This window comes from Oncorhynchus tshawytscha, linkage group LG02 (genome assembly GCF_018296145.1).
Source record: "Oncorhynchus tshawytscha isolate Ot180627B linkage group LG02, Otsh_v2.0, whole genome shotgun sequence".
In the NCBI taxonomy this organism is placed as follows: Eukaryota; Metazoa; Chordata; class Actinopteri; order Salmoniformes; family Salmonidae; genus Oncorhynchus; species Oncorhynchus tshawytscha.
The window spans coordinates 3,768,945-3,784,294 of record NC_056430.1 but is presented as its reverse complement, the minus strand read 5'-3'; the positions used below and the strand labels follow the sequence as shown (position 1 = coordinate 3,784,294).

The window sequence follows — 15,350 nt, the reverse complement described above, 5'->3', positions numbered from 1 at the left end:
GCCACAGTGGATAACATCCAGCCATCTTAATACCACAGTGGATAACAACCAGCCAACATCCAGCCATCTTAATGCCAGAGTGGATAACACCCAGCCATCGTAATGCCACAGTGGATAACACCCAGCCATCGTAATATTATGCAGTCATTATAACACCCAGCCATCGTAATGCTATACAGTCATTATAACACCCAGCCATCTTAATGCCACAGTGGATAACACCCAGCCATCGTAATACCACAGTGGATAACACCCAGCCATCTTAATACCACAGTGGATAACATCCAGCCATCTTAATGCCACAGTGGATAACACCCAGCCATCGTAATGCTATAGTCATTATAACAACCAGCCATCGTAATACCACAGTGGATAACACCCAGCCATTGTAATACTATACAGTCATTATAACACCCAGCCATCTTAATACCACAGTGGATAACACCCAGCCATCGTAATGAAATACAGTCATTATAACACCCAGCCATCTTAATACCACAGTGGATAACACCCAGCCATCTTAATACCACAGTGGATAACACCCAGCCATCGTAATGCTATACAGTCATTATAACACCCAGCCATTTAATACCACAGTGGATAACACCCAGCCATTTTAATGCCACAGTGGATAACACCCAGCCATCTTAATACCACAGTGGATAACATCCAGCCATCTTAATGCCACAGTGGATAACATCCAGCCATCTTAATGCCACAGTGGATAACACCCAGCCATCTTAATGCCACAGTGGATAACACCCAGCCATCTTAATACCACAGTGGATAACACCCAGCCAACATCCAGCCATCTTAATGCCACAGTGGATAACATCCAGCCATCTTAATGCCACAGTGGATAACATCCAGCCATCTTAATGCCACAGTGGATAACACCCAGCCATCTTAATACCACAGTGGATAACACCCAGCCAACATCCAGCCATCTTAATGCCAGAGTGGATAACACCCAGCCATCGTAATGCCACAGTGGATAACACCCAGCCATCTTAATACCACAGTGGATAACATCCAGCCATCTTAATGCCACAGTGGATAACACCCAGCCATCGTAATGCTATAGTCATTATAACAACCAGCCATCGTAATGCTATAGAGTCATTATAACACCCAGCCATCTTAATGCCACAGTGGATAACACCCAGCCATCGTAATACCACAGTGGATAACACCCAGCCATCTTAATGCTATACAGTCATTATAACACCCAGCCATCTTAATGCTATGCAGTCATTATAACACCCAGCCATTGTAATGCTATACAGTCATTATAACACCCAGCCATCTTAATACCACAGTGGATAACACCCAGCCATCGTAATGCTATACAGTCATTATAACACCCAGCCATTTAATACCACAGTGGATAACACCCAGCCATTTAATACCACAGTGGATAATACAGTCGTAATACCACAGTGGATAACATCCAGCCATCTTAATGCCACAGTGGATAACATCCAGCCATCTTAATGCCACAGTGGATAACACCCAGCCATCTTAATACCACAGTGGATAACACCCAGCCAACATCCAGCCATCTTAATGCCACAGTGGATAACACCCAGCCATCATAATGCCACAGTGGATAACACCCAGCCATCTTAATGCCACAGTGGATAACATCCAGCCATCTTAATGCCACAGTGGATAACACCCAGCCATCTTAATACCACAGTGGATAACACCCAGCCAACATCCAGCCATCTTAATGCCACAGTGGATAACACCCAGCCATCATAATGCCACAGTGGATAACACCCAGCCATCGTAATATTATACAGTCATTATAGCACCCAGCCATCGTAATGCTATACAGTCATTATAACACCCAGCCATCTTAATACCACAGTGGATAACACCCAACCATCTTAATACCACAGTGGATAACACCAGGACACCTACACCACCCGATGCTACAGGAAGGCCATAAAGATCATCAAGGACATCAACCACCCGAGCCACTGCCTGTTCACCCCGCTGTCATCCAGAAGGCGAGGTCAGTACAGGTGCATCAAAGCTGGGACCGAGAGACTGAAAAACAGCTTCTATCTCAAGGCCATCAGACTGTTAAACAGCCACCACTAACATTGAGTGGCTACTGCCAACACACTGTCAATGACACTGATCCAGCCACTTTAATCCAGAAATTATGTAAATATATCACTAGCCACTTTAAACAATGCTACCTTATATAATGTTACTTACCCTACATTATTCATCTCATATGCCACGTAGATACTATACTCTATATCATCGACTGCATCCTTATGTAATACATGTATCACTAGCCACTTTAACTATGCCACTTGGTTTACATACTCATCTCATATGTATATACTGGATATCATCTACTGTATCTTGCCTATGCTGCTCTGTACCATCACTCATTCATATATCCTTATGTACATATTCTTTATCCCCTTACACTGTGTATAAGACAGTAGTTTTTTGGAATTGTTAGTTAGATTACTTGTTCGTTATTACTGCATTGTCGGAACTAGAAGCACAAGCATTTCGCTACACTCGCATTAACATCTGCTAACCATGTGTATGTGACAAATAAAATTTGATTTGATTTGGATTTGGATTTGACCCAGCCATCGTAATACCACAGTGGATAACACCCAGCCATCTTAATGCCACAGTGGATAACACCCAGCCATCTTAATACCACAGTGGATAACACCCAGCCATCTTAATGCTCTACAGTCATTATAACACCCAGCCATCTTAATGCCACAGTGGATAACACCCAGCCATAGTAATGCTATAGTCATTATAACACCCAGCCATCTTAATGCCACAGTGGATAACACCCAGCCATCTTAATGCCACAGTGGATAACACCCAGCCATCGTAATGCTATAGTCATTATAACACCCAGCCATCTTAATGCCACAGTGGATAACACCCAGCCATCGTAATACCACAGTGGATAACACCCAGCCCTTCTTAATGCTATACAGTCATTATAACACCCAGCCATTGTAATGCTATACAGTCATTATAACACCCAGCCATCTTAATACCACAGTGGATAACACCCAGCCATCGTAATACCACAGTGGATAACACCCAGCCATCTTAATGCTATACAGTCATTATAACACCCAGCCATTGTAATGCTATACAGTCATTATAAACACCCAGCCATCTTAATACCACAGTGGATAACACCCAGCCATCTTAATACCACAGTGGATAACACCCAGCCATCTTAATACCACAGTGGATAACACCCAGCCATCTTAATGCTATACAGTCATTATAACACCCAGCCATTGTAATGCTATACAGTCATTATAACAACCAGCCATCTTAATACCACAGTGGATAACACCCAGCCATCTTAATACCACAGTGGATAACACCCAGCCATCATAATGCTATACAGTCATTATAACACCCAGCCATCTTAATACCACAGTGGATAACACCCAGCCATCGTAATGCTATACAGTCATAACACCCAGCCATCGTAATACCACAGTGGATAACACCCAGCCATCTTAATGCTATACAGTCATTATTATACCCAGCCATCTTAATACCACAGTGGATAACACCCAGCCATCTTAATACCACAGTGGATAACACCCAGCCATCGTAATGCTATACAGTCATTATAACACCCAAAATCTTAATGCCACAGTGGATAACACCCAGCCATCGTAATGCTATACAGTCATTATAACACCCAGCCATTGTAATGCTATACAGTCATTATAACACCCAGCCATCTTAATACCACAGTGGATAACACGCAGCCATCGTAATGCTATACAGTCATTATAACACCCAGCCATCTTAATACCACAGTGGATAACACGCAGCCATCGTAATGCTATACAGTCATTATAACACCCAGCCATCGTAATGATATACAGTCATTATAACACCCAGCCATCGTAATGCTATACAGTCATTAAAACACCCAGCCATCGTAATGCTATAGTCATAACACCCAGCCATCGTAATGCTATAGTCATTATAACACCCAGCCATCGTAATGCTATAGTCATTATAACACCCAGCCATCGTAATGCTATAGTCATTATAACACGCAGCCATCTTAATGCTATAGTCATAACACCCAGCCATCGTAATGCTATAGTCATTATAACACCCAGCCATCGTAATGCTATAGTCATTATAACACCCAGCCATCATAATGCTATAGTCATAACACCCAGCCATCGTAATGCTATAGTTATAACACCCAGCCATCGTAATGCTCAGTTATAACACCCAGCCATCGTAATGCTATAGTCATTATAACACCCAGCCATCGTAATGCTATAGTCATTATAACACCCAGCCATCGTAATGCTATAGTTATAACACCCAGCCATCGTAATGCTATAGTTATAACACCCAGCCATCGTAATGCTATAGTCATAACACCCAGCCATCGTAATGCTATAGTTATAACACCCAGCCATCGTAATGCTATAGTTATAACACCCAGCCATCGTAATGCTATAGTCATAACACCCAGCCATCGTAATGCTATAGTCATTATAACACCCAGCCATCGTAATGCTATAGTCATTATAACACCCAGCCATCGTAATGCTATAGTTATAACACCCAGCCATCGTAATGCTATAGTCATAACACCCAGCCATCGTAATGCTAGTCATTATAACACCCAGCCATCGTAATGCTATAGTCATTATAACACCCAGCCATCGTAATGCTATAGTCATTATAACACCCAGCCATCGTAATGCTATAGTTATAACACCCAGCCATCTTAATGCTATAGTCATTATAACACCCAGCCATCGTAATGCTATAGTCATTATAACACCCAGCCATCGTAATGCTAGTCATTATAACACCCAGCCATCGTAATGCTATAGTCATTATAACACCCAGCCATCGTAATGCTATAGTCATAACACCCAGCCATCATAATGCTATAGTCATAACACCCAGCCATCTTAATGCTAGTCATTATAACACCCAGCCATCGTAATGCTATAGTCATCATAACACCCAGCCATCGTAATGCTATAGTTATAACACCCAGCCATCGTAATGCTATAGTCATAACACCCAGCCATCGTAATGCTATAGTCATAACACCCAGCCATCATAATGCTATAGTTATAACACCCAGCCATCGTAATGCTATAGTCATTATAACACCCAGCCATCGTAATGCTATAGTCATTATAACACCCAGCCATCGTAATGCTATAGTCATAACACCCAGCCATCGTAATGCTATAGTTATAACACCCAGCCATCGTAATGCTATAGCCATCATAATGCATTATAACACCCAGCCATCTTAATGCTAGTCATTATAACACCCAGCCATCGTAATGCTATAGTCATTATAACACCCAGCCATCGTAATGCTATAGTTATAACACCCAGCCATCGTAATGCTATAGTCATAACACCCAGCCATCGTAATGCTATAGTCATAACACCCAGCCATCATAATGCTATAGTTATAACACCCAGCCATCGTAATGCTATAGTCATTATAACACCCAGCCATTGTAATGCTATAGTCATTATAACACCCAACCATCGTAATGCTATAGTCATAACAGCCAGCCATCATAATGCTATAGTCATAACACCCAGCCATCTTAATGCTATAGTCATTATAACACCCAGCCATCGTAATGCTATAGTTATAACACCCAGCCATCGTAATGCTATAGTCATAACACCCAGCCATCGTAATGCTATAGTTATAACACCCAGCCATCGTAATGCTATAGTCATTATAACACCCAGCCATCGTAATGCTATAGTCATTATAACACCCAGCCATCGTAATGCTATAGTCATAACACCCAGCCATCGTAATGCTATAGTTATAACACCCAGCCATCGTAATGCAGTTATAACACCCAGCCATCGTAATGCTATAGTCATTATAACACCCAGCCATCGTAATGCTATAGTCATTATAACACCCAGCCATCGTAATGCTATAGTCATTATAACACCCAGCCATCGTAATGCTATAGTTATAACACCCAGCCATCGTAATGCTATAGTCATTATAACACCCAGCCATCGTAATGCTAGTCATTATAACACCCAGCCATCGTAATGCTAGTCATTATACCCAGCCATCGTAATGCTAGTCATTATAACACCCAGCCATCGTAATGCTATAGTCATTATAACACCCAGCCATCGTAATGCTATAGTTATAACACCCAGCCAGTAATGCTATAGTATAACACCCAGCCATCGTAATGCTATAGTCATTATAACACCCAGCCATCGTAATGCTATAGTTATAACACCCAGCCATCTTAATGCTATAGTCATTATAACACCCAGCCATCGTAATGCTATAGTCATTATAACACCCAGCCATCGTAATGCTATAGTCATTATAACACCCAGCCATCGTAATGCTATAGTCATTATAACACCCAGCCATCGTAATGCTATAGTCATTATAACACCCAGCCATCGTAATGCTATAGTCATTATAACACCCAGCCATCGTAATGCTATAGTTATAACACCCAGCCATCGTAATGCTATAGTCATTATAACACCCAGCCATCGTAATGCTATAGTCATTATAACACCCAGCCATCGTAATGCTATAGTTATAACACCCAGCCATCGTAATGCTATAGTCATAACACCCTCCCAGCTGCTGTTTATCTTCTCTTATATCACAGCTGTGCAGCCAAACCTCTATAAAACTCCTTCTGATCTGCTAGTTCAATCCAATTTGTACTGGTCCAGAACCTTCCAGCATTCTTTGAACAACAGTCATATCTTTAGGGGTAATTCTATAGGTCATTCTGGATTGGCCCATGCAGCTGGATCTACAAAACAGATGGCATGGTGAGACTAATTGAGTGTATGAACCCTAGATGACTGACAGGGGGCGCTGTTTTGAAGACACAATGCAGCCATTTTAATGTACTTATTTTGAAAGCTATAGAAGTGCACTGTTTATCTACATTCTATTTTTCCAAGTATATTAATGCATACTTTTAAGTTATATTATGTCAATTGAAGATTTAATTATTATTATTTGAGGATCTTAGCTTTGAACCCAAGTGTAGGAGTCAAGTCACAGTAAAATGTCCAATTTTCCTCTCACTGGGCAGAACGCTGAGCAGGAATGTGTGAGCACAGTGGAAATTGTAATCTGCCCTTGACGTGTGTAGTTTCTACTTGCGTTGCAGCTGTACGTGTCAGACTGAGGGACGGTGTTTTCCTTTAACATGGGAGGGGCTCATGTCTATTAAGGATTTCAAACAAATTAGAAAAAAAGGTTTACTGCAATGTATCCAGTCGCCTACTCCCCTTCTTTCTTTAAACAAAGTAAAAAGACAGAGTCTGTGTCAGAAATGGCACCCTCTCTCATAGTGCACTACTTTAGACCAGGGCCAATAGGGAATAGGGTGCACTACTTTTGACCAGGGCCAATAGGGAATAGGGTGCACTACTTTTGACCAGGAACCATTGGGAAATTGGGTCCCATTTGGGATGCAGTAGGTATAGACAGTCAGGTACACAGTGAACTTGATCTAAACGCCTCAACCACCCACTCCTAGGCCACTGGAGACAGAGACTAAGGTTGTGGCCAAAATGCAAAATGGCACCCTATTCCCTACTGTGCACTACTTTTGACCAGACACATAAGTTGAGGACATCACATTCCATTCCCAACACTGAGAATGTGCAGTACAACATTTCTTCTGATAATATTTGGTTCCTGTGGTCTGTCTTGATACGGTCGGGGGAGAACCTGGCACTACATTGACAGTAAAGGGGAGAACCTGACACTACTTTGACAGTAAAGGGGAGAACCTGGCACTACTTTCACAGTAAAGGGGAAAACCTGGCACTACTTTGACAGTAAAGGGGAGAACCTGGCACTACTTTGACAGTAAAGGGGAGAACCTGACACTACTTTGACAGTAAAGGGGAGAACCTGGCACTACTTTGACAGTAAAGGGGAGAACCTGGCACTACTTTGACAGTAAAGGGGAGAACCTGGCACTACTTTGACAGTAAAGGGGAGAACCTGGCACTACTTTGACAGTAAAGGGGAGAACCTGGCACTACTTTGACAGTAAAGGGGAGAACCTGGCACTACTTTGACAGTAAAGGGGAGAACCTGGCACGACGTTGACAGTAAAGGGGAGAACCTGGCACGACGTTGACAGTAAAGGGGAGAACCTGGCACGACGTTGACAAGTGTCAAAGTTAACGTTAGTCTACAGATCATACAAGTAACATTAGCTAGCGAGCCAGCAAGCTAATGTTCACTAGCTAGCAAACAGTACACTTTACCCTGCAATTAAAATGTTCAATCTGAAATTGTCGCTAGACTCTTAACCGTATACACGGATGAACACTTCACGACAGACTGGAACCATTTAACTCCGTCTTGTTTGGTCAGCGTTGTGTCAAGTCACTCCGGTTCACACTGACCGTGGCGTGTGCAGATAGTAGCCCATCACTTTTTCCAACTGATCTTTGTCGATAGCGCCTGCTACATTCGGGGCATTAATGTTGTTGATAAAAGTAGCAAAACGTATGGAGTTCTCGATGGCAAACGTTATATCTTTTAAAAATGGCGCGGTTAAGAAAGGACTGTCAACACATACTGAACAGCTCACGTTATAGACGATGATACATGGCAGACCAATCCAAACTCATCTCTCTGCATGTCCAGCCCACTCATTATCTCAGCCAATCATTGCTAGCGGGGAAGGTTGCTGACTTTTTCAGTGGCTAAACCAACTAGGCTCGTAATTTAACAATGTTATTCGTATTTACAGATGGAATACAAGTTCATTATTAAGGCACATGAAAGTTAACATGTTCCATTTCTGACAAAAAGCACATTTTGATGATAAATGCTTACGTTCAAATGCCTCTCCAGGGAAGTAATGATGTGCGACATACGCCTTGGTTCCTGAAACGAGTCGGCTACACAGAGTCATTGCTGCATCCCAAATGACACCATATGACCTATAGGCAGGGTAGCCTAGTGGTTATAGCATTGGACTAGTAACCGAAAGGTTGCAAGTTCAAACCCCCGAGCTGACAAGGTACAAAACTTTCGTTCTGCCCCTGAACAGGCAGTTAACCCACTGTTCCTAGGCTGTCATTGAAAATAAGAATTTGTTCTTAACTGACTTGCCTAGTTAAATAAAGGTTAAAAAAAAAATATATATATATAGGGCACTACTTTTTTTGACCAGAGATCTGAAGTCGTGCACTAGACAGGGAACAGGGTTCTGTTTGGGACAGGAACGTTGCCTCTTTCCCCCCCCCACAGGCTATTCTGACAGGCTAGAGCATCAGAGCATTCCGGGATCTCTGTTGTTCATGTTATGACAGCAGTGTTGTGACACTAACCTTGACCAATGTCTTTCTGAGGGTAATGAAGACTGTGTTTATGTTGATCACCTTCCTTCTACATCTGGTTAGGTTACGTGTTGACTAGAGAACTGAAATAACTAAATCAATGAGGGAAACAGTCCCAAGCACCTCATCATAGATAGTGTTTAATAACTTAACGTGGTCAACTCTTTCCCCTCTGTTAATATACCTTTTGGCCTTTTCTATTTATCTGGTTGTGTACACGGAAGACTGATGTTTTCCCTCATTGGTTGACTCGGTCAGTCAGTCTCAGACTCCTTATCATGATGTTCGATGGTGATCCCTAGATTGATAGTGTATCCTGTTTTTCCACATTCACCCATTAGGACTGTATGTGATTCTGCTGAGCTTCCAGCAGTACTCCTGACTCCTGCCTTATCGGGTTGGTAAAACGACCTGAGAAAAGGGATACTGTAGAGCTTCCTGTCCTTGGACTCTGATCTCATGCGGCTGAGTTGCTGCCTGTGACAGCGGAGGCTCCAGGGGTTGTGGCTGATCTTCTCTGAGCCCAGGCCGCTGTTGTTATCCAGCATCTGGAAGGGAATATCACTGTAGATCTGGAGCTCTAGACGAGGACTCTTCAGCTCCTGGAGACTGGAGGGAGAGGACACAGGGACAACAGGGTTAACAGCGGAGAGACCGCTGGTTAAACTAAAGCATGTCAGTGTGGATCTGGAGCTCTAGACGAGGACTCTTCAGTTCCTGGAGACTGGAGGGAGAGGACACAGGGACAACAGGGTTAACAGCGGAGAGAGGGCACAGGTTAACAAACAGGTTAACTAACAGGTTGACTAAAAAGTTAACTAGAGCACCACAACAAGTCACTGTGGATCTGGAGATCTGGACGAGGACTCTTCAGGAGACTGGACGGGGAGGACAATATATTGACAAGATAGTCGAGTGACCGCTCTAACAATGGAAATATATGTCCTCAAAGATGAAAGGCAGGCGGGAAGAGGCGAGATCAGGTAGGACCATTCTAGCCAATGAGAGTGCAGACACGCGTGTGAACAAAAGGTAGAACTAAGACGAGTTTCTCAAAGTTGACGGAATGCCACGTGCATCCACTTGTATCAGTACATTTGTAACAGCCTAAACATTCTATTCAATCAAATAAGCCTCAGATAATTCGACACTTTCTCATAGACCTCCATACAAAAAAATCCCCACTTGGTCTGCTTATGTCACGTGGAGTGATTCTCGGGCGGAGTAAATCCTCTCTGGGCCAACACAAAGGAAGGTCTACTAATACAAAACAGTTTCATTCTAAATCCTTCTGGGTTTACCCAGAAACCCTTGTTTTAAAAGGTCAACAAACTAACCAAGGGCACCAAAACAAACACAGCCAGGGCACCACAGGTCAACTAGCCGATAACACTCTCAGGCGGCCCGATAACACTCTCAGGCGGCCCGATAACACTCTCAGGCGGCCCGATAACACTCTCAGGCGGCCCGATAACACTCTCAGGCGGCCCGATAACACTCTCAGGCGGCCCGCTCAAGGATTGAGTGCAGGGGGCAGTATTTTTGTTTATTGGCTAAAAACATACCCATTTGAAACGGCCTATTTCTCAGCCCCAGAAACTAGAATATGCATATAATTGTCAGATTAGGATAGAAAACACTCTAAAGTTTCCAAAACTGTGAGTATAACAGAACTGATATTGCAGGCGAAAGCCTGAGGAAAATCCAATCAGGAAGTGGCTCTTATTTTGAAACCTCTGTGTTCCTATGCATGCCTATCATCCATTTAAAGGGATATCAACCATATTCCTTTTTCTGTGGCTTCCCTAAGGTGTCAACAGTCTGTAGACATAGTTTCAGGCTTTTATTTTGAAAAATGAGCGTGAAGGATCACATTGCGTAAGTGGAGAGGTGGGGTCTCTCAGAGTGAGTTTGTGTGCAACTGAGTAAAGCCACCATTGTTCCTCCCGCTGTTATTGAAAAACCTACTCACTCGGTTGATATATTATCGAATATATATTTTAAAAATTACCTGAAGATTGATTATAAAAAACTTTGACATGTTTCTGTGGACATTATAGATATTATTTGGAATATCTGCATTGTGGTGACCGCTCTTTCCTGTGGATTTCTGAACATAACGCGACAAACAAACGTCGGTATTTTGGGTATAAAAATAATCTTTATGGAACAAAAGGAACATTTATTGTGTAACTGGGAGTCTCGTGAGTGAAAACATCTGAAGATCATCAAAGGTAAACAATTTTTTGACTGCTTTTCTGATTTTCGTGACCTAGCTACTTATAGTGTACTTAGTGTACATAATGCTATGGATAAACTTACACAAACGCTTGGATTGCTTTCGCTGTCAAGAATAATTTCAAAATCTGAGACGACAGGTGGATTAACAAAAGGCTAAGCTGTGTTTTCCTATATTGCACTTGTGATTTCATGAATATGAATATTTTCTAGTAATATTATTTGACTGTGGCGCTATGCTATTCAGCGGTTGGTAATGACAATTATCCCGCTACCAGGATGGGTAGCGTCAACAAGTTAAATGGCAAAAAAAATACCTGATTCTACCAAAGACCTGCTACCAATTCTGCCATTTTGTGTGTTGTTTTTTTACACTGATCTTAACTTTTTTGGTACATAATGTCTCCCTTATCATTTCCTGTGACTGAAAACAGCTTCTGGAGATCAGAACAGCGATCACTAACCTCAATTTGGAAGACAATTTCTACTTTAACAAGTCAGATAAGATGAGGGGGGGAGAGGTGTGTCTCTTTGTTAACAGAGTTTGCGCACTAGCTGTAGTTAAGGGAGTCTGAAGTTTAGAAAACCTTGTGGTATTTGACATTTTTGACTATTGGAGTAGTCACATTTTTTTGTGGTTGTCGAGTATTCAGAATGAGAAAAAATGTATAATTTGAACACAAGGCCCGGCCCGCACTGCAAAAAATATGTGCACTTTATCGATAGGCCAGGAGTGTACAACAATATCTAAAGTATCATAACCATTACAGATAACAAATTATAAATGCTGAAATGGCTCGTATATATTCAGTCAATAGAAAACAATTATTAATTAATTAATTATAGAAAACAATTGTTAAAACCGTAATATCAACTGGTTATATTATATCGTGGAACACAATCTTCAAGAAGGCAGTAAACTCAACAGTGATGCTTGCTTGTAGATAAGCCTATGCCTGTGCAATGGCATGGCCTTATATTTTATAACGCTCTTAACTCCCGAGCCCTTATCACAGTCAAGACAACTATTTTTAGAGCAAAAAATATAAAAAAATAAAACATGTAACATAACAGAATTTTTCTTTTATTATATCTAATTAAAAAACATTGTCAGTTGAAGTGATGTGCATCTTGCATGTCTGAAACTAGTCAAAGAGAGATGATTTGAAACGGGGCCTTATAGTTTGCCATTTTTTTTCCTTCAGGGTTACAAACCAAAATGATTGATGAGGTAAAAATACAAGTTAATCAATTGTAGAATAAGGCTGTAAAGTAACAAGATGTGGAAAAAAGGGAAGGGGTCTGAATGCACTGCATGTACCCAAGTTATCGCTACTCAGTGTATTTATATCTTGTATTTTATTATATTGTATCTTAGATTATCTTGTGTTATCTCTTTCTTACTTCATTGTTTTGGGAAGGGTCTTCACTGTTAGTCTACACCTGTTGTTTAAGAAGCATTTGATTTGATAATGAGTTATTGATTATTGCATGCGCGCGCACACACAATTCCCTATCCCCACAGCTCTACTCACTTCTCAGTACTGTCGCTCCGGTGTGCGGGGCCGGTCGTCTTTTATCTCTCTGGTAGACACACACCATTCCCTATCCCCACAGGTCTACTCACTTCTCAGTGATGTCACTCTCGTGTGGTAGCCTCTCCTCTTTGATCTCAGAGGTGGAGCGGAGGAGGCTCCGTCGGGAGTGTTTCCTCCGGGGTTGGTCCCTCTCCGGGAGGTCCTCGTGGTCCAGGCCCTCACTCTCCACGTACGGGTACGCCACCAGGTTGATGTAGCCATCTATGTCCCCCTCAAAACATACCAACACCATCCCTGGAGGAGCAAAGAGCAGGGATATGATCGGCACAACAATAACAGGATTTTGGCAAAGGGGATAGGTCCGTTTCAGAAACGAACGGAGGACAAATGTCAGAAAAAGCAAGATTTCCTGATTAATCAGGAAGAAGCACATCCCTGAGAGAGGGAGAAAGAAGAACAGAGTAATTTCAAAAGGTGTTTCAGTGTTGTATGAGGAGGTTGGTACCAGAAAAAGACAAAGCACAATTGTACCAGCCATTCTATGCCATTGGGTCTACCATGTACTAATTCAAATTCAAAGCATTTGGGGACCATAGATGACATCACAGAGCAAGGTGACATCACAGAGCAAGGTGACATCACAGAGCAAGGTGACATCACAGAGCAAGGTGACATCACAGAGCAAGGTGACATCACAAAGCAAGGTGACATCACAGAGCAAGGTGACATCACAGAGCAAGGTGACATCACAGAGCAAGGTGACATCACAAAGCAAGGTGACATCACAGAGCAAGGTGACATCACAGAGCAAGGTGACATCACAGAGCAAGGTGACATCACAGAGCAAGGTGACATCACAGAGCAAGGTGACATCACAGAGCAAGGTGACATCACCAGAGCAAGGTGACATCACAGAGCAAGGTATTGTCAGACACCTTCCGCTAGAGGAAAAAACACTGCCAGGAAGAAGATTTCTTTTTGAGATACACTATATATACAAAAGTATGTGGACACCCCTTTCAAATGAGTTGATTCGGGTATTTCAGCCCCACCCGTTGCTGACAGGTGAATACAATTGAGCACACAGCCATGCAATCTCCACAGACAAACATTGGCAGTAGAATGGCCTGTACTGAAGAGCTCAGAGACTTTCAACGAGGCACCATTATAGGATGCCATCCTTTCCAACAAGATAGTTCGTCAAAAAACAACTACAATAGTCATTTACAACATGAACAATGTTTACACTGTATTTATGATCAATTTGATGTTATTTTAAAAATGGACCAAAAAACCTGTGCTTTTCTTTCAAAAACAAGGACATTTCTAAGTGACACCAAATTTTAAAAAATAAAAAAAGGCTGTGTTTATGTTCTGCATGAGTAATAGTACAGTTAGCAAAACAAAAAACACCCGATTGATACAAATCATCATGATATCATATCATTCTGCCCGGTAAGTCAAGTTTGTAGTTATCATTTCATTTTGAAAGTTTGATGGGAAAGCCTTTAGAAATAACTGTATCGGCATCTCTAACTGGCTGCACAAAGGGGCAGACCGTCATTAGGTCTTCAGAAAGTCATAAGCACAATGTCTTGAGTCAAAGCCAAATTGACCAAAACATTACCCGACTGATCATATTTCCACCCTACACACCCCGATAGATAAACCATAAAACCAAATGGTACACTGGCTTTAAAAAATTTGATTCTATTTGGCATACAGGACTGTTCTACAAAGTTATTGAAAGTGGTGTAGGGGGTAAAACATGACATAATTAAATCATTGTATGCTGGTAATACGTGCAGCATCACAATTGGGAAGAAAATAACAGAATTCTTTAACCAGGGGCGGGGCCTTCGTCAGGCTTGTAATCTGAGCCCTGCACTCTTCAATATTTACAACGAATTGGCCACTATTCTAGACGAATCCTCAGCCCCTGGTGTTAGTCCTGGCAGTAAACCTCAAAAAGACTAAAATAATGATTTTCCAGAGAATATCCAGATCTCAGGGAATTAGACCAAAGTTTTCAGTTGGTAGGAAATATATAGAGTACTGCACACACTACAATTACTGAGGTTTAAATATATAGAGTACTGCACACACTACAATTACTGAGGTTTAAATATATAGAGTCTTGCACACACTACAATTACTGAGGTTTAA

General features: G+C 41.9%; 1 protein-coding gene across 1 annotated transcript in view; it reads right to left on the bottom strand.

The window, feature by feature from the left end:
• Positions 1-15,350, bottom strand: part of LOC112241649 (inositol hexakisphosphate kinase 1) — a 105,782-nt gene that overhangs the window by 16,438 nt on the left and 73,994 nt on the right. Inside the window, exons 4-5 of the mRNA XM_042329678.1 lie at positions 13,274-13,478; positions 9,836-10,017 (exon numbers count right to left, since the gene is read on the bottom strand). Coding sequence (XP_042185612.1) covers positions 9,836-10,017; positions 13,274-13,478 — 387 coding nt within the window. The remainder of the gene's footprint in view (positions 1-9,835; positions 10,018-13,273; positions 13,479-15,350) is intronic.